At 40.1% G+C, this 20169-nt stretch overlaps 1 protein-coding gene across 3 annotated transcripts in view; it reads left to right on the top strand.

Annotated features, from left to right (window-relative positions):
* PDSS2 (decaprenyl diphosphate synthase subunit 2) overlaps positions 1–20169 on the top strand; it is a 96459-nt gene that overhangs the window by 72197 nt on the left and 4093 nt on the right. The window contains exons 4-7 of one of the 3 annotated variants that reach the window (XM_081942305.1): positions 7879–8052; positions 8727–8858; positions 10379–10414; positions 11071–11327. In XM_081942305.1, coding sequence (XP_081798431.1) covers positions 7879–8052; positions 8727–8858; positions 10379–10414; positions 11071–11307 — 579 coding nt within the window. In that variant the 3' untranslated portion in view covers positions 11308–11327. Of the gene's footprint in view, positions 1–7878; positions 8053–8726; positions 8859–10378; positions 10415–11070; positions 11328–20169 lie in introns of those variants that run through there. The other 2 variants (XM_081942304.1, XM_081942306.1) reach the window with 2 other exon arrangements.

Genomic DNA, 20169 nt, shown 5'->3' with positions numbered 1-20169 from the left:
GGATCTTCAATTCTCCATTTATCATTATATTTGCTGTTTGTGGTATATGACTTGAATGGCTTGGGTAAATTTCTTATCAAAATTCATCTGTTTCAGTTGTAAAAACATAAATCGCCAATTCACATTATCAAATGCTTTTTGAGCGTCTAAAAACATCAAAGCCTTTTTTTTCCGGAGCGCGCCTCATAATACTCCAAAGTGTCCAGAATTATTCCCATATTATCTTTAATTTGCCTTTTTGATTAAAAAAACCCCTTTTGATCAGGATGGATCTTCTTTTGAGGCCATTTTTCGCCCTCCAGAGTATTCAGGAGCTTCCCTGAAGGCTCCAGAGGGCAAAAAACGACCCTACGAGCAAACCGGAAGTCACTTCCAGCTGCTTGTAAAGCCGTTTTTTGCCCTCTGGAGCCTTCAGGGAAGCCTCCGGAAAGCCCCTGAAGGCTCTGGAGGATGAAAAATGGCCATATGGACAAACCAGAAGTCACTTCTGGTTTGATCGTAGGGTCATTTTTTGGCCTTCAGAGCCTTCAGGGAGGCCTCCTGAAGGCCCCTGAAGGCTCCAGAGGGCTAAAACCGCCCCTACGAGCAAACTGGAAGTCCAAACTTCTGGTTTGCCCCTGGGGCTGGTTTTTCGTGCTCTGGAGGCTTCAGGGAAGCTCCAGGAGGCCGAGGGAGGCTGTTTTTGCCCTCTCCAAGCTCCTATAAAGCCTTTGGAGCCTAGGGAGGGCGAAAAAAGCACACCAAAAATGGGGGGAAAGCTAGTCGTGCACGCATGTGCGCTGGGGTCATGCACATAGCATTATGGGTGTGGCACACCAGCACACAACCCCCTTGCACTCCCCCCAGTTTTGGCAGGCAAGCCACAAAAGGTTCACCATCACTGATATAAGGTCTCCTGCTGGAGCAGGGGGTTGAACTAGATGGCCTCTGAGGTCCCTTCCAGCCCTGGATTGTTTGCTGTTTCAAAGCATCCTCTGAAGCTGTGTCTAGTGCCAGGCTTGTAGTCCTTCTCTCCTTTTTCTCTCTCTTCCTCCCTCCCTCCCTCGAACCTGTAGGAACCCACCTCTGGGGAGAGAGCACGTATAGTGCATAGTCTTATACACAACCAAACATATTTTTGCAAGTAATATGAAGTACATTGGAAGCAGACTATACAGCATACCGTAATAGTGCTGACAGAAAAGCCCATTTAGCTTGATAGTCAGACTCGAATGATGTTTGACAGTGAGGAGAAAGTTTGATTGGAAAGATGTTTCAGGGCTTGAGGATGTTGCTTAGACTGAGGATATTTCGTATGAGTTATAGGGATAGAAGACAAATTACCACAGTGACTGGCAGAGGGAGATAAGATGGGAAGTCCTGGATGGAGTTCTGGAAGGAGATGCCGTCCTCTTCAGAATTAATTGCCTCTTCCCTATGTTCTTTGTGGTGTTGCTGGGTATCTTGCTTCAGGCTTCTGTTAGTTAATGCCAGGTTTATTTGTAATAAGACCGTAATCCTCCACAACTTGTTAATTGAGGAATAAGTGGACCTGCTTGGCCTGCATATGTGAGACTTACCTGGATAGGAATAAGGGTAAATGCTTAACCATAGAGAAGACTAGATAGAAGAAAAGACTAGATACAAGAAAAATGAAAGATGGAATCAGAATATCCTATTTCCAAATTCTAAATTTTTCTCCCAGTACTTTGTCCATTTTGGTATATAATATATGCTGTGTGTGTTTAATAATATCGAACAGTTTCACCAGATTGCAGGAACTGTCATACTTTAGCTTTCTTTTTAAAATGTGGTTGCATTTATATAAACTTTGGCAGAAATGTTATCTTTGTATTTGCATCCTAAATATATTTATGGAGCTTTAAATTATACTAAGACTTTACAGTTTACTTCTGAATTATGTATGTGTCACAACTTACCATACTGTATGGTGTTTCTATTAGTACTGCAGAAAGTTTCAGCTTCATATATACCCTTTTTGGGGGGGGGGGGGTATATGAAAGTAGAAAGGAAAGCAGAGTTGAGGCCTGTTCTGTATTGGATGGGAGACTATTCCAGACCATAGGAGCAGTATGAAAAAGCACACTTTCTAGGTCCCATGAGATCGCAAAGTTTAAAAGACACAGGTCCTCCTTATACCTCTTGTTGTATGGGCAGATGTTCTTGGGAGAAGGATGTCCTCCAGAAACTGGGCACTGTGGTTTAGATCCATGTTTTTCCAACTTGGCAAATTTAAGATATGTGGATTTCAACTCCCAGACTTCTTCAGCTAGAATATTGTAAGCAAGTTCTGTGTTCATGCTTCTGGGCATTCCAAAACTTTTTTTTAATCAAAAGTGAGGGATTGCATGGCCATAATTCTTATAAGAGAAAGTTAGTTATTATAAAGTGTGAAGTTTAAAATGTAAATGGCTAAAATCTCATAGGATATGTGAAAATGCAGAGATTTCATAATACTTGGCTATCTTCAGGAAGTTTCACCCATCTTAATTTTTTTCCAGCATTGTAATATCAGAGGCACTATTGTGTATGCTGATGCCATCTTGCTATTACTTAGAAATATCCTAAGAGAAAGCAGCTTCCCTGCTTTGTGTGTATATGCACACATCTTTATTGATAGATAATCCTTATACGAGAATCTTCTCAGGACCTCCTACATTGGAATTAGAGGTAGTATTCAGCAGGTTCTGACCAGTTCTGGAGAACTACTAGTGGAAATTTTGAGTAGTTTGGAGAACCGGTAAATACCACCTCTGACTGGCCACACCCCCATCTATTCTCTGCCTCCCAAGTCCCAATGATTGGGTGGAAATGGGGATTTTGCAGTAACCTTCCCCTGGAGTGGGTGGGAATGGAGATTTTGCAGTATCCTTCCCCTGCCATGCCCACCAAGCCATGCCATGCCCACAGTACCAGTAGTAAAAAAAATTGAATCTCACTACTGATTGGAATGTATGTATTTCCATATTTAAAAGTGATCATTTTCATAATACTGTAGCATTTTATCCAGTAATTATTCTTTAAGGGTCAAGACAAATATATATTTATAATAGCAGTTACTATGGGCTGATAACAGAAATGTCTGGGTCTGCAAATTATTTTCAGGACAGAGCCCACCCATTGTTATGTATGTATACTAGTTACTTTTAAATACATTTGACATTATAGGATGCTAATTGTTTCACATGTGGGCAGACAACCCTTGTGGAATGTTAATTCAAATAAATGAAGCAGTTGATTTGCATCCATTATTAATAGGTACTCAGACTGAATGCCTTCTTTGGATGCCGTTGCTTCTTGCTCCATGTCCAGATCAAACTTTAAACTATCAGAATGAAGCCACCTTCTTGGTTTTGTTGTTGGCCAAAAATAAGTCATTCGACATACTAGCAGATGGGCTGGGTTCTGTTTCTCTCCACATTCACACAGCATGTTATTATCTGCTAAGAGCCTTCACTTGACACATTAACTTTACACTTAGGCACGCCAACTCTCAACCTATTCAGAGTTCTCCAGGTACTATAAGGTAGGTCGGATCCTTCAGCCAGATCCTCCTTTAATGTTATTCCTTGCTTGATGGTCTTCTTCCTCCATCTTTTAATTTGTTTTTGGTTTTGTGTATCCACAATAATGTTTGTTCGTGCCATAAAGCTGTTCCTAGATCTGTTTGGGGCCATTCAGAGGATGTCAAGGATCATTCTCTTGTTTAGTTCTCTCAGCGTCTGCTGCTACCTTTCTCTTGATCTTAGATGGAGCAATGCCAGCAAGATGATATAGTTTCTCAATTGGTGTAGGTTTGAGACATTCTGTTCCTTCTTCATTGATGGTGATATCAATGTGTTTTTTATGTGCAGATGTGCCACACACTGGAGCAGACATCAAGGCCAAAGCTGATGTGTGCAACATAGACTTATCCCTTGATAGTGTAATATGGTCTTTATTCTACAAGTGCTACCATAGGCTTCCCAGCTAGCTCATCCATAATTGATCCTTGTGCGGCCACTGCTGTATCATCCGCATAGATGAATAGTTGTTGGGAACTGGTTAATCAATTGTATATATGTTATACAATGTTGGAAACAATACACTTCCTTGTTTCAGCCCGTTCGTCTGCATCTTCCACTTCTGTTCTTACATTCATTCAGTGTCACATCAAATCTCTGGTTCTGGAGGAAGCAGTTGCTACATTTCTGCAAATGATAATAGCCAGACATTTATACCCAATCTAGTGAGATGATTCATTTTAGGTAAAATGTAAAAACTGAAAACGAACATGTGCCTTACTTGACAACAAACATATCTCCTTTCAAAATCTGTTACTTTTTGCCAGCCGTACGATTCTTCTGCATAAATAAAGATTAAGATTTAACAGTGTTTAAATGAAATCATACTCATATAAATAAAAATGAATAAAATAACATTTCAGAGTGAGGTGGTCAGCATATAAATTTAATAAGTAAACAGTAATTCAGATTTTAGGTGAACATGCTTTTAGAGCACTTACCTTGGTCCATAAGAAAATTTCGGTGGTTCACAGAGAAATCTTTGCATTTCACTCGAGGAGCCCAGCAGAGGTTTCCCATACCGCTAGCACTACAGCACTTTGATTCCCAGGGACAGGATGGGGTCCTTCAGGCAGTTAGCTTGGCTGCCTGTTAGCGGAGAGAAGTGCCCGGGGTCAACCCTACCTTTGCTGTCCATTGCGGACACTAGATCAACCCCCTGCAATTTCTCATCTCTCGAGTCCTCGCTGAAGCAGCACTGAGTAAACTTCGGCCAGGCTCCTTGAGAGATGAGAGTTTGCAGGGGGCCGATCTACCATCTGCAATGGGCAGCAAAGGTAGGGTTGACTACGGCTGCTTCTCTTTGCTGCAATGCTTCCTGAATGTGGTTTACCACTCTGAGCCTCAAGCAGCAGGAGACGAGGGCTGCCTTGGTACCACCAGCTGGTGTAAATTTACCGCAGCAAAGGTGGGATGCTGATGCCGCGCAAATGTAAGTAGCACTTTGCTTTCATTCCTTCCAGCCATCACTACCACCGCTTCGGGCCACTTGCCCCCCCCCCCGCTGCAATAGCATCATTACCTTGTTCCAGCTGTCGAGGGCTGTGCTCCTTTTGCATGTTGCACCACCTGCAAAGTTGCACATTGCACGTGCCACCCACCTATGACAGAGATTTCCAGCCCCACCATGGCCTGGTTCCATATTCCAGAGCTGTAGTAGTCACAGGACTGGCCCTTTGGTCATCCCAGAGCAGCTCCTCCACCCGGGTGCACTGGCCTGATGGGGAGCTCCCCTGCAGGCCAGTTCACCTAGGTGGAGGAGCTGCTCCGGGATAACCAAAGGGCCAGTCCTGTGACTATTACAGCTCTGGAATATGGGACCGACTTTCCCACCAACGTCAGCAAGCCGTCGTCAGTCTGCCTGTCTTCGTTTTCCTTCACTCAGATTGACCAAGCTTCTTGAGAGAAAGAACACAAAAGAGGTTTCCAGGCTGTGTGCCTGGACCAGGTGCTTTCTCTCGGACCTCCTACTTGGAGGCCTCGCAGAAGCATACAGGTAGGCCCGAAAGGCGGATGACCCTCCCATCCAGTGGTCCGCGGGATTTTAAATTACAGATTTGGTGGTCCCCGAGGTCCAAAAGGTTGGAGATCCCTGTTCTAAAGTAAACGTGATTGCCAGTTACTGAACTGTCACAAATAGAAGAGCAAATGTGTGGTTTCCCTTGTTGCCTTCTCTTTTCCCATTATCACCTCCCTTCATGGAAGTTGAAAACAATGAAATGAAATGGTACAACGTTCAGCAAGCTGGCTTTGAGGAATTGTACTACTTTCCCCATCAGTCTCATATTATCCCCTTGCAACACAGCACTCTTTGGCAGTAACCACAAAGGAGGAAGATTACAACTGAATGCAGGGATTTTATTTCTTTTCTTACCAATTTTATGTCAGATAATACCTTACTAGAAAATTATAGTGTCATGCAGATTTAGTTCTCTTTTCTAAGCAACTTAATTGAAGTAACTCATAGAGCCAGAATTGTGTAGATGGCATAATCACTTTTTGCCTGGATCTTTAGCTGCCTTCCAGCCCATCCTGAAGGCAGTCACCAAATAGGTTCTGTGCTTTTTTTTTGCAGCTATTTACTCTTGATAGCGACCAGAGGTGGCTTCCTACCAGTTCAGTTGAACCGGTAGTAACTTGCCGGCCTGGGTCGCTGGAACCGGCAGGGACCTAGGCCTGCCACTCCCCCGAATCGGTTCTCCCAGCGGTGCCGTAGGTGACACCATCTTGTTTTTGCCTTCTGCGCATAGCAATTTTTGTTGCACTGAGCATGCGTACATCAAGCGTGCATGCGTGGCATGTCCCTGAGCCAACCAGCAGTAGCGGCAGCCGGAACCCACCCCTGATAGAGACCATTAAATCTCTTCATGGTAGATAATAAAAAAGAAAGAGAAGTCACTGCAATAATAAAAAGTCCTAGATGTAATCAAAATGTTGGTGAACCATTTTGAATAATATATAATAATAATAATAATAATAATAATAATAATAATAATAATAATAATAATAATAATAATAATAATAATAATAATAATAAATATTTATTTCTTAGCCGCACCCTCTCCCGAAGGACTCGGGGCGGCGTACAACAAAACATAGGAAATAAATATATCGACATACATATAACAAAACATATACCAAGACATATATACGACATATACAAGGAGGAGGTGAACTGATAGATAAAAACAAGTAAAAACACAATGTTTAAAAACCCCTAAATAAATTGAATGCAATTAAAATACCCCAAATAAAAAACCCGTCAGGAGCGATATAGTTGGATCAAAGTTGAGCCAGGCCAGCAACTTGAAAAAGGTGGGTCTTGAGCTTTACACGAAAGGAGCGGAGGTCAGAGGTATTCCTAATATCCGGGGGGAGGTCATTCCACAGGGCTGGGCCCGCCACAGAGAAGGCTCTACTCCTAGGCGCCGCCCCTCTATATCATATCAACCAACAGTGTATGGATATTACATTTCCCATAAAAACAAATGCAGGTTCTGTCTGTACATTATGGGATCTTTGTTTATCAGGTGATCTCAAGTTATATCAGCAGTATCTGGGGTTCTGAAGGCTTCTCCTAAGACGCTGAGTATCCATAGTTGTTGGACTATCCCAGGCAAATTTAAATGCTTTTAGAACAGGACTTATATGAAGGCATCTTGATGTTGGTTTGTCTATATCCCACCTTTAAAATTGTACAATAATTATAAAGTCATAGCTAAGGCAAGACTTGAACTTATGGTTTCTTGCTTTCTAGCCTGGTGCCTTAACCACTAGACCAAGCTGGCTCTCTAAATGTCCATTTTACATCCTGAAACCCCTTTTGACACTACTCCTTTAAAGCAACAGAAGAGGATGATTCTAGAAGTAAAGCAAGTAACTGTTCAATTCTCCCTCTGTCCATCACAAAGCTTTTCCTGTAACCACCTATTTTTTATAGACTCATATTTTCTTCCAGGCGAATATTCATATTTTTGTTTTGTTTTGCTTTGCAATCATACTTACATTAGTAGTGTGATAATTAGTAGTTAGCTATAATTCAGTCACATTACAATCCCAGCATAGAGATCTAAATAGATCACAGGAATTTACAGTTTGGTTTATAAGTTAAGAAAGGTAAAATGCCAGGGGGAGAAAGATATTGAGAATATTCCGCAGAAGCTTAACATTTTTAAAAAAACCAATTAATTTCTATCATTTCTGTCTCTCAAGCCAGCAGAATGAATTGCTTCAAGTGGCACGTATTGAACAATTACATTGTTCTATCATTGTTGATTATTTTTAGAATGTGTAACATCTTTCTTTGTGTTTCTAGGAAAACATTCTCACAGACGACATCAGAATATCAGATTGGAAAGAGCAGGTTTTCCAATCTCATTGTGTCTTGTTGGCAAAAAGCTGCCATGCTGCAATGGAGCTGGCAAAGCATGCTGTAGGAATTCAGAAGATGGCGTTTAAGTATGGGAAGCACATGTCTATGTGTCACAAGGTATGACTTCCTTTAAAAGCTTCCCGAATGGCCAAGCAGCCAGCATCCATATTTCAAGAAGCATGTCTTTCTGTAGATAATATGTTTCTTTAAAAACACACACACGCATACATATTTAGTTCATTTGTGACTAAACTGCATGGAAAAATACTTACATGAAGTATTTAGCATATCACAGAATTCATTTCCCTGTGCTAAGTTGATTCGATATACTTACAGCCTTTAAAACAGAGACAGCTGTCAAAGTAGCCAACTAATCCCAAGAAGCGAATGTGAGCGAATAGGAGGAGTGAGCAGAAGGTTTACAGGGAGCTCAGTATGGAATTAGAGAGATTTGGGGAGTTATGATAGCTGCCGGAGCATCTGTGGAAGGGGACAAAAGAGAGTACTTGGCCGCCTTGGAAATTGTCCATGTATTTATCTAGAAAATTGCATCCCATCTTATTCATGGTATGTATGGCAAGTAATTGATGTAATGTTAACAACAAACAAATGAAACCATCAACATAAAGATTCAGTTGAAATATTAGAATAATCATAAATCATAGATCATAAATCTCAATAGCTGTGTAAAGATCAGCTGTCTTTTGCAATCTTCATACAATATTAGTTGTTAAATGCATTTCCTGTGGATAACTACTCTTAACCTCATTATTTTAATCCCCTTCTTTCAGCTAAATGCTGATATTCAGCCATTTATTGATGGAAATTCGAATGATTCCCTGCCATTTAATTTAAATTCTGCTCCTGTAGTATTCCATCAAGAGTTTGTTGGAAGAGAAGTCTGGATTAAGCAAATTAAAGAGGTAAATAAGTAATTACATCTATAGTGGCTATGTTTGTACATCTTACAAAATTATAATCATCCCCTCATATTAATTTGTTTTTAGTTATAGTTAACAGTTAATAGCTATTATAGTTAATAGTTAACATTAACTACCGTTATAGAGTCTGAATCCAACTATTCAGTTCCATAAAAGGTATTATTGTTATAATTTTTTTTTCTCTTCCATTTGAAGAACACTAAGCATTTATGAAAAGAAACAGTTTTCCCATTTTTGCATGTTTATTATTTAGTAGAACTAGAAATTAAATGTGCTACTGTTGAGTGTGTTTATGTGCATAAAGTCTATGATTCTTATGGTAATTTCTTTTTAAAATTCATCCGGTTAGACTCAATTTTATTAAAATACAAAAATAAATGTAATTTAAAATATGCCTGCCTTCCCTACAGTTTTAGTTTTACAATAATTGAATATTTCTAGCATAAAGCAGAGGGAATGAGCTGCTCATGCATATATGATTATAATTCAAAACACAGCTGGTTGGGCACATGTTAGCCTACTGGCTTTGATATTATTGCTTATCTTATGATTGTGGTTCCTTCCCAAAAGCTATCTCAAATAGAAGCATTTTAATGTAAGCCTTGATATAAGTCATTTAATATATGATCCTTTCTTCAATGGGTAGTTTAAATGGGAGATAGAGTGAACCCTTTAAAAAGTTTGACAGTGTGTATTTTATACATTGCAAGGTCTGTCTTTATGTGAGGCTGATCCTTCAGAGCTGTATTTGCTACTATGGGTTACATACAGAGGTGGACGTGATTTGCTTGCTCCCATTCTTTCTCATGAGACTGTAATTGCATAGAGGAAAGTAATGTGGAATGTGGCTAAGGGCCATGCTTCATTGATCCATAAACTCATCACAGTCTTTCTCAGAAACAAAAGAAAGAATTCCACTTGAGGGGTAGTTGAAAGAACTAGTTTCTTTGAGCAGCATGTATCATGTCCACTCTCTGAAAGATGTCAGTAGAACAGAAACCAGTAGACACCTGACAAGCCAAATGTGAGTCCTTAAACCTGATGAAAAAAATATATGGGTCTACTATTTAGCACAGGGGCACGAGGGCTCAGTGATTAAAGAGGCTGAGCTTCTTGGCTGGAGAACTGATAGCCTGGGATTGAGACTCGAGCTTCACACAATAGGGTGAGCTTCCATTACTTGCCTCTGCTCCTGCCCACATAGCAATTCAAAAGCATGCAAATGAGAGTAGATTAATAAGTACCACTTTGGTGGGAAAGTAACAGCATTCTTTGTGCCTTTGGCGTATAGCACACATGACCACGGAAATTGTTTTCAGACAACGCTGCTCCCTTGGCCAAGAAACAGAGATGAGCAGAGGGCCCTAGAGTTGGACATGACTGACAGGAAAACCTTTACCTATTTAGCACAATGTGTTAGATTTTTCTTAGAGCTTTGTACAGCTTATGATTTACAGGCTTATAGTAATATAATTTTATTTGTTTTTCTTATATGGTTTAAGACTCAAGGCGAAGAAGACTTAATAGACTATAGCAAGGTGAGTAGCTAAAATATGTCTTCATTCTAAAGACTTGTTAACTTTTATGTTTGAAGGAATATATGAATGAGCTTTGCTATTAAATTATAGTATTTCATCTCAGATTTCAATCACAAATTGCCTCGTAAAGCAGCTTATAACAATTACAGTACAGTGTGTGTGATACAGGTATATAAACTGCAATAATAGGGCAGGATCAGATTTTCAGCTGAGTCTGATTTCAGGCATGATAGACTCAGAAATGGATGCACTTACAAAGTAGCACAGCAATCAGGTGTACAGCCAGCAAATATTCCTATACCCAAGTGTGTTTCTTATTGCTGCTGTGTATTACTGATGCAATTATTGTTGTTCTTGTTTTTAGAAGACTAATTAGGATCAGATTTGACAACCTTTAGGCTAATTATATTCTAATAACTTACTTTTGGGGAACCCTTGTAACTTCAGCTTATATGCATCGCTATTCTCTGCCAATTACGTATATTCTCTGCCAGTCCCCTATCTCAGAATTTAACTGTAATAAAAGAGTGGTTATAGGAAGAGCTTCCTCTAGGTTGGACTTGCCAGAATGCATATGGATTAAAATATCTGCTGCTTCACAAATTTTGGTAATGGAACCATTTTGCTGAGTCTCATTTGAAAGTCTCATTTTCCAGATTCCCCGGAGAAAAGAGATGATTTGCATGAATGTCTGGTTCAGCGGTGGGATTCACTTATCTTTCCTACCGGTTCGCAAATCTGAGTGTGCTCAGAAGGTCCCGCATTACGTCAGGGCGGATGGGTGGAGCCTCCTGCAGCCACTGCTAACGGTTCGCCCTAACCGGAGAGAACTGGCTGAATACCACTTCTGGTCTGTTGTTGTGGAGCAACCTGCTGCTATTTTCTCATTGTAGCTTTTGCCTTTGAGTGCTAAACTTAAGGGCACTTGGGAGACAGAAGAAGGCAAGTGTTTGAGCCCTAATTATCAAGGCTTAAGTATCAATACAACTGTGGATTCTATAACGGCCTTGGCTTGTTGAATTTGCTAGTATAGCCTGATAACACACAGGTAGTCCTTGACTTAACAATTTGTTTTATGATTGTTCAAAGTTAAAATGCCACTGAAAAAAAGTGACTTATGACCATTTTTTACACTTATGATCATTGCGCAATCCCTATGGTCATGTCATCAAAATTCAGATGCTTGGCAACTGACTCATATTTCATTTAACACGCCAAATTCATTTAACACGCTTATTACTAACTAAACAACTGGAAAGAAAGGTTGTAAAATGAGGCAAAACTTACTTCAAAATTGTTTCACTTAGCCACAGAAAAATTGGGTTCGGATGTGGTCATAAGTCAAGGACTACCTGTATAAATTTTGATTCTGTGCTTATCAGCATCCAAACTATATCCTCCTATAGGTACACGCTGAAAACTACAAATAACATTTTGAGAAGGCCATCATAGTGAACTGTAATGTGGATGCCTTGATTGAATATTTCCTGTCCTACATAAAAAATGTGCTTCATATAGTAGTTAACTATACCATTACAATATAACATTTATAGGAATGCATGAAATATAATACTTTTAACAAGGACATTTAGTTAGGACTATTGTTTTTGGCACTTTGCTTGAGTTTTATGTATCTAAGTTTCAAACCCTGCCTAATACTGTAGGGCAGTGATGGTGAACCTATGGCACGCGTGCCACAAGTGCTGGCCAGCTGAGTTCACCTTTTTAAAAGCCATTTTTCGCCCTCCCAAGGCTCCAGAGGCTTTATAGGAGCCTGGGGAGGGCGAAAAGAGCCTCCCCCGCCCCCCCGGAGGCCCTCCGGAGGCTTCAGGGACCGTCCGGAGGCTTCCCTGAAGCCTTCGGAACTCTTAAAACCACCCTCCGAGGAAACCGGAAGTGACTTCCGGGTTGCTCGGAGGGTCGTTTTAAGCGTTCCGAAGGCTTCAGGGACCGTCCGGAGGCTTCCCTGACGCCTTCGGAGCGCTTAAAACCACCCTCCAAGCAAACCGGAAGTGACTTCCGGGTTGCTCGGAGGGTCGTTTTAAGCGTTCCGAAGGCTTCAGGGACCGTCCGGAGGCTTCCCTGACACCTTTGGAGCGCTTAAAACGACCCTCCGAGCAAAATGGAAGTCACTTCTGGTTTGCTCGGAGGATCCTTTTGAACGCTCCGAAGGCTTCAGGGACTGTCCGGACGGTCCCTGAAGCCTTCGGAACGCTTAAAACGACCCTCCGAGCAACCCGGAAGTCACTTCCGGTTTCCTCGGAGGGTGGTTTTAAGCGTTCCGAAGGCTTCAGGGAAGCCTCCGGACGGTCCCTGAAGCCTCTGGAGGGCCTCCGGGGGGGGCGGAGGAGGCTCTTTTCGCCCTCCCCAGGCTCCTATAAAGCCTCTGGAACCTGGGGAGGGCGAAAAAAGCATGTAAAAATGGGGGGTCGCGCTTGTTGAGCTCATGCGCACTGGGGGGGTCGCGCATTGCATTATGGGTATGGCACGCCCGCACACGACCCCCCTGCACTCCCCCCACTTGTGGCACGCGAGCCAAAAAATGTTCGCCATCGCTGCTGTAGGGGTTTGTATATCTTAAAAAGGTAAAGGTTCCCCCTTGCACATATGTGCTAGTCATTCCCGACTCTAGGGGGTGGTACTTATCTCTTATTTCAAAGTCGAGTGCCAGTGCTATCCGAAGACATCTCCATGGTCATGTGATCGGAATGACTAAATGCCGAAGGCACACAGAACACTGTTACCTTCCCATCAAAGGCGATCCCTATTTTTCTACTTGCATTTTTACATGCTTTTGAACTGCAAGGTTGGCAGAAGCTGGGACAAGTAACGGGAGCTCACTCCATTACGCAGCCCTAGGGATTCAAACCATCAACAAGCTCAGGATCTTAACCACTGAGCCACCGATTCCCTTGTATCTTACTAATAAGTCCCTTGTATCTCTTGCTAATGTTTAATAGTCTGGTTTGAACCTTGTTGATGGAAGTTGAAGCAATTTTACAATTCTTATTGTGGGGCAGGAAGAAAGCATGCTTACCATTTAAAATACACATGGGAAAGGGATGGAAATTCAGTGTTATGATTAATAATGATAACACTGTATTGTTCTATAAAATACCCTGCTATTGTTCTCACAACAAAACAAAGGAAAGGGAAAGTGTTAACTCTGCACAGTTAATCACAGTAAAGATGACTTGAGACTGTAATCTATCCTATCATCTATTTTCAGTTTGATACACTTGATGCTATTGTGGGAGATACATTGGGAGCTAGAGTTTCTCTTGGCAGGAATGCCAAATATGTCAATAACCAACTGCTACCTCACAATAAACATGAGGAACTCAAAGCAAGGTGTCCATTAAGCCGTGAAAAAGGCAGGAGAAAGAGGTACTGGCTTAAATTGGGAGGGTGCAAAAAGTGTTGTCTGCGTTTTATAGAAGGCAGTCAACTAATTTAACTGGCTTCAGTCTAGTGTGCAATAAAGATTCTTAATTAGATCTGCCATGGCAAATGTCCAGGTAATTTCTGTTGAATCAGAGCTAGTTCAAGGAGAGACCCGAGCACTAGTTTTGACTCATGCTGAAGTTCCTTTTCCATAATATACAATCATTTAACTTAACATGTTCTGACTTGGCTTACGCACTCCGAAAATGTAAAGTCCCATTGATCTTTCATGCCAATATGTCCTTTGTATTCTGCAGGATCTTTTTTTTGTAAATGATTTTGGCCCACTTCAAAAGCCCATAGTTACTACTATGAGAAGCCATTTATTGATACTTAAATCTATTAAAACTAGTCAAATATTCTAGAGAATTGTGACCATATGAAAATCAATTATCCTCAATTAATATCCTATTACGGTAAGGGTGGGTGGGTGGGATTCTTTGAACCCCCATGAACAATAAGGAATAAAAGATATAGGTTAAATGTAAAAACATTAGAAGCAGTGTTTGAAATAGCTCTGCTGAAGTGTAGGTCCTCAAAACGTGTATACTGTCTCTGCAGATGTAGTCTTTTTAGATGTAGTCTCTTCTTCTGTTCAGAAATTAAGAAAAAGAACAATACTGGTAATAGCTACAGTATATGCAATGGTGGGATTCACTTACCTTCCCCCTACCGGTTCGCAAATGTGAGTGTGTGCTGCCTACTGCTTATGCCCAATGCTTGTGCATTACATCAGGGTGGGTGAGCGGAGGCTCCTGCAGCCGTCACTACTTGTTTGCCCGAACCGGAGGGAACCGGCCGAATACCACCTCTGGCTATATTTATTTATTTATTTATTTAATTTGACTTCTTAGTCGCCCCCCAGGGACTCGGGGCGACGTACAATAGCAACAATCACAACAATATAATATGGAGGAGGTAGAAAATAAATAAATAAATTACAGTACTTTGAAACAATTAAAACCCCAATGACAGTTAAAATTTAAAAATTAACAATTAACAATTAAAAATGCCCAAGAGGTGGAGAAGCTCTAAATTTAAGCCAGGCCGGCTAGTCGGAACAGGTGGGTCTTCAATTTCATACGGAAGGAGCGGAGGTCAGTTGTTGTCCTAATGTCTGGGGGGAGGTCATTCCAAAGGGTAGGGCCCATCACAGAGAAGGCCCTACTCCTGGGCGCCGCCCTCTGACACTCTCTGGAGGACGGCACCCGGAGAAGTCCCTCTCTGTGCGAGCGAATAGGTGGCAGGGATGTGTGGGGCAGGACGCGATCCCATAGGTAACTAGGCCCTGTGCCATGGAGCGCTTTAAAGATGGTGACTAACACCTTGAAGCGCACCCGGTAGGCCACAGGAAGCCAGTGCAGCTCACGCAGGAGAGGTGTTATATGGGAGAACCTCGTTCTCCCCATAATTACCCGCGCGGCTGCATTCTGGACCAACTGCAGTCTCCAGGCGCACCTCAAGGGGAGCCCCATGTAGAGAGCATATGTATATGTAAAGAAATGACAAAGGCTTCCTGAAAATGGCTTGGCATAATTAAATGTAAATAACCATAACAAATACTGGTTGGGCTTACACGGAATCTTGAACTGCAAGCACTTTAATTCATGGAAGAAAAGCCCAATGGAAGTGTAATCTTTGCATTCATATACCCAGAACCAGGGTATTTTTCAAAGCAGCTGCAATGTTAGCTGTGCAAAAATTATGGCTACTTTTTTGAAAAATACACTGATTCAAAAGGTGCTTTGTTTGCATTAATGTTTAATAAATGTTTAGTATTCTTCCGGAAAAACACTAAACCCAACTTTCAAGCAGCCTAAACAACAACGAGCAAAAGGGGGGGGGGGGGATGAGATCACAGTTGTGAAGCAGCAGGGAGAAGGACCAGTTTTTCCTGTTCCATGACACAGCCATCCCATCACCACCACCATAGCTACCAGATAAGTACTATTTGGGTCCAGGTCTCCATGCTGAGATTGACTTAAGAACCAAACAGGTAAAGAGGGAGAATTCATTTTGAAGTGGTTTTGGAAGACTGTGCCCAGAGAGCAGAAGGGAAGGGTTGTGTCCTCAGCAACAGCCCAAAATGGCTAATTGATGCTCGGCTGATCTGATTGGCTACAGTCACCTTAAGAGCATCACTGATAAAGCAGACCACAGAAAGCATTTCAGATTGTATCAGTGGTGGGATTCAATTTTTTTTACTACCGGCTCTGTAGGTGTGGTTGGGTGGGCTGGCATGGCTTGGTGGGCGTGTCAGGGGAAGGATACTATAAAATTTCCATTCCCTCCCAATCAGCTGGGACTTGGGAGGCAGAAAATAGATGGGGGTGGGGCCAGTCAGAGGTGGTATTAACCAAAACTGGTCAGAACCTGCTGAATACCACATCTGGATTGTATCTACAGCTACAGTAAAATCGCTATGATTTGTTGTCTGCTTAAGCACTAGTTAAAGTAAGTACACAAGACCGCCTAAGGTACAGTTGGGGATGAGATGAAGACAGCATCATAGGGAAATAAAAAGATTGCTGAGGACTGTTTGTGCCATGTCTCGGTGCACATGGGGAAAGGCTAAATTGGATAAAATGGCAAGTATTTTACTTTTTTGCTTTTATATAATTAACACATTCAGGCCATACTTAAAAGTAATATTAAAAACTTTACAGTATTCAGGTTCACAAATAAGTACAATTGAATTGTTTGGAAGTGATTTTCTAACTTTGCTTCAATTCTATAAGCAGATTTGGAGCAGTGCTTTTCTCATATTAATACATTTCTTTGATAATGTATTTCTGTAAGTAATTTATGCAATTGCTTCAGCTGGCTCTTTTTTAAAAATCAATCTTACTGAACCTTCCTTCTTTGCCATTTAGATTTCATACATTCACACCTTGTGAACCAAATAAAGATTAAGAATCCAGTTTTGGCATCACAAATCACCTGTAGATTGTTTCCTAATTTCCCTGGAGCCTTTGAAACATTTTCAGTGGAGGTGGAAATTCCTTTGAATCATGAGGAAGTGTTGCTGCAGACCACACTAGACAAAAGGAAATTAACAAAATTGCATATCCTATAACTTAGTGAGAGACTCTCTTCATTGACTCAAAAGTTTTCTAGAGCCCAAATGAGACTTTCTATTTTTTTAATGGTAAAATCTGGATCCAGACCAGTAAGCATAGTTTTGTAGTAAAGTTATACTCCCTATATATAATAGAAGAGCTAAACTGTTAAATATTTGGCAGTATGTTTCCAATTTTGTGTTTTGACAGGAAGCGCTGCATTATAGCACAGCCAAAAAGTTATATAAAATGAAGCACTTTAAATAAATGTTTGTCCAGCTGCCATTTAAAAAAGGAGGAAGAGGTTAAGGAGAGAAGCCACAAACACCAATCAGATCTGTAGTAAGAAATAAGGAGACCTTCCAACTGTAACAAGGAAAAGTAAATCTATTAGCTACAAATTGTGTTGGCCTTGTTTCAGGCTAACAGCTTGGTAGACGAAATATCAGCACTTAGTGAGGCAGAAGGTTCTCCACAAGAGAAAAACAAAATTAGAAAAGCATGGCAAACTCTTAATAGATTAGTTAGTTGCTTGACCACAAATCAATTTTAGGTTTGCTTTTTTTCCCTTTTTTTTCTCTTTTGCAAGTTACAATATAGGATGCCGTGTAAGTGGCCAATAAAGAAGGATGAGAGCTAGAGAGAGCAGGGAATGTTTGGTCTGAGTGAGAGTTGGGTCACCAATTAGAGCAGGAAACCTTCACTATTTTGTCATTTTGTTCTTTTTCTAAATATGGATAGGCTTGGATTCTATTTTTATTTGAGAGACTGTTGTAGCTGCATACTTTTACTTTCTTGGATATGGTAGATGCAGTGGATTTGGAGCAGTTATTCAGATGTGGGGACAGTGAGAAGTTGAAGTTCCAAATAAAGAATGCACTTTTGCAGTATGAGCTTGCAAAACAAGGGTAGCTGGGTTTGAACTATTCCTTTTCCCTGTTTTTTCAGCTTTGACAGACTTTTGTAGTGCTCTGTCAATGTCTCTTCTATATAGGAAACTAATCAGAATCAACAGGTTTTTCTCAATGTTGGGTGTGAAATTTTTGAATAATTTTGTTCAATCTAGCTGGAACTGAAGTGGAATTTTCCTTCAGTATTCTCACCTTAAATAATAATGTTAAAAACTCACACAGTTTTTAAGACAGTCAGTGCCACCGACAATCCCTTCTAGTAAAGGAGCTTAAATGCTTATATTTACTGCTAGAAATGTACATTGCCAGAGTGAAAAATGCCACTTCTTGAATAGGCTAAATATCTAGAACTAGAAATGGTATTAGGGGGAAAACTAATTATTGTTTAAAATTACCTAAGGCACAGATTATTTCTTGTTGATTAGTTGATAGATTTCATAGGAGTATATGAAACACCACTGCTTTTTTTTTTAAAAAAATGTAAGTTGGAACTTGAAGGACTGTACAAAATCCTTCAAAAAGGCCCTACAATCTGGGAGAAAGGTTCTTAAAACTGGAGAATCAGGGCCTTAGAGAAAATAGAGTTTTATTATGATGAATTAGCCAGACCTCCAGTTCAAATCAATGTGTGCTATATTCTATTTTCTGCAAAAACTTCACTTCTGCTAAGGCTTAAAAAGTATATAAGTAATTCCTGTGTAGGAAAAAATTCTGAGGAATGTGACTTTAGACTTCTGCTATTAGAAAACAATATAGTAATTGTTTTACTTCTGTGTACTGCCACTTTTAGTTGATTGTAGAGGTAATTTTTATTGTACTCTATTGACTTAGGTCAGCAATTTTGGTTTATTTAAAAATTAGACATGATATAAATAAATAGATAAAAGCACATTGTATCTCAATTCAAGGACACTTGAAGAAAGCAATTATGGAACATCTCAGGTTTCTAAGGTACATTAAATTACAGGATCTGTGGCTGGCCCTAACCTTTCTATCTGAACATGACCACCTCCTTAAAAGTTATTTTTCAATCCTGTTGTTAGCTCCATTTGAGATAAATGCCCTCCTATTTCAACTGCTTCTTTTAAAGTATGAGTTGCCTGCTAATAGCCGAAAGTACAAACACATTTGTGGTATTAACTATCCATTTCTTACTTGAATATGTATTGTTATGCAAGAATTTGGTTGGCTTTACTCACTTTAAAAGAAATAAGGTGATATGTGTGTCAAATAGTTAAATGCCCATGTGGCAGGATGATAAATTGTATTTTTTTTCTTCATATTAAAAGGTTTGAAATGGATGTCAAGGTGGACATAGTTTAAATAAAAGGGATATGGCATCTTTTCCATGTAGCTTACACCAATTGTCCCTTCATGATAACTATGTATAAACAAACTTAGAAAGAATATCCTTCTAAGGCAAAAGCTTCAACAAGTAAGAAAGAAACACAGTGACTAGCAGAGATCCTGGAAAGTCACACTATCTCAATTGTAAACATCATCACAGGATTGTTGGGAGTCGCTTTGTGAGGGAGATCGGTGGTTTCCAAATGAGAAAGACAGAAAGAGAGATGCGGATGGATGAATGGATTGATGGATGGATGATAGAATCATGGACATTGATTTAAGATTGTTGGAATGAAGTACAATATAAATATCCTCTCTATTACATCTTCATTTCCTTAATGTTGGTATTTTAAACTGCCTTTTCTCAGAGAATTAGAGCAGAGAAAAATGTCACAAAATTAAGCATATAAATAATGACAGGAAAATTGAAAGGTAATAAAACTTCAGTGGAACAGAGCTTAAAATTCAGTGAAACAGAGCTTAAAATAAAAGGCAAAAATAAAAAGGTTTGATTAAGTGCTATTTGTACCTCTATTAGGACTGTTTCACAATCAGATGTCCATAAAGGATGGAGGATATAAAATGAGATCAAGAGATCAATTGGCTGCAGAAGGATTTTGTTTTCAGTGGTTTTGCTATGCACAGTTAAGAGAAATATTTTAAGTAGATAACATTTAGAATTGAACAGCACAACGCATAATTTGAAACTGAACAATGTGCAAATGAACGTGTAGCTGCTAAAATGTATACATCTGTTGAACTTTGAAACAGAAGAACAACAAGTGAAAGACTGTGATAAAATGGGCTTTGGATATAATATACTGATAAAACAATGTGAAAATATGTTGCTGAAAAGACTGAAATGTACATTATGTTATAATACACAAGAGAACTTTTGTAAAGTGATGTATTAGAACAAATGCCTAGAATGTGTAAAGGTACTTCAAATTTATGTTGGAATGTAGAGAACATGAAGGGTCATTTTATCATGCTT

The sequence above is a fragment of the Natrix helvetica genome, assembly GCF_964273705.1.
Source record: "Natrix helvetica genome assembly, chromosome: 2".
NCBI lineage: Eukaryota > Metazoa > Chordata > Lepidosauria > Squamata > Natricidae > Natrix > Natrix helvetica.
This window is presented reverse-complemented; position numbering and strand designations above follow the sequence as displayed.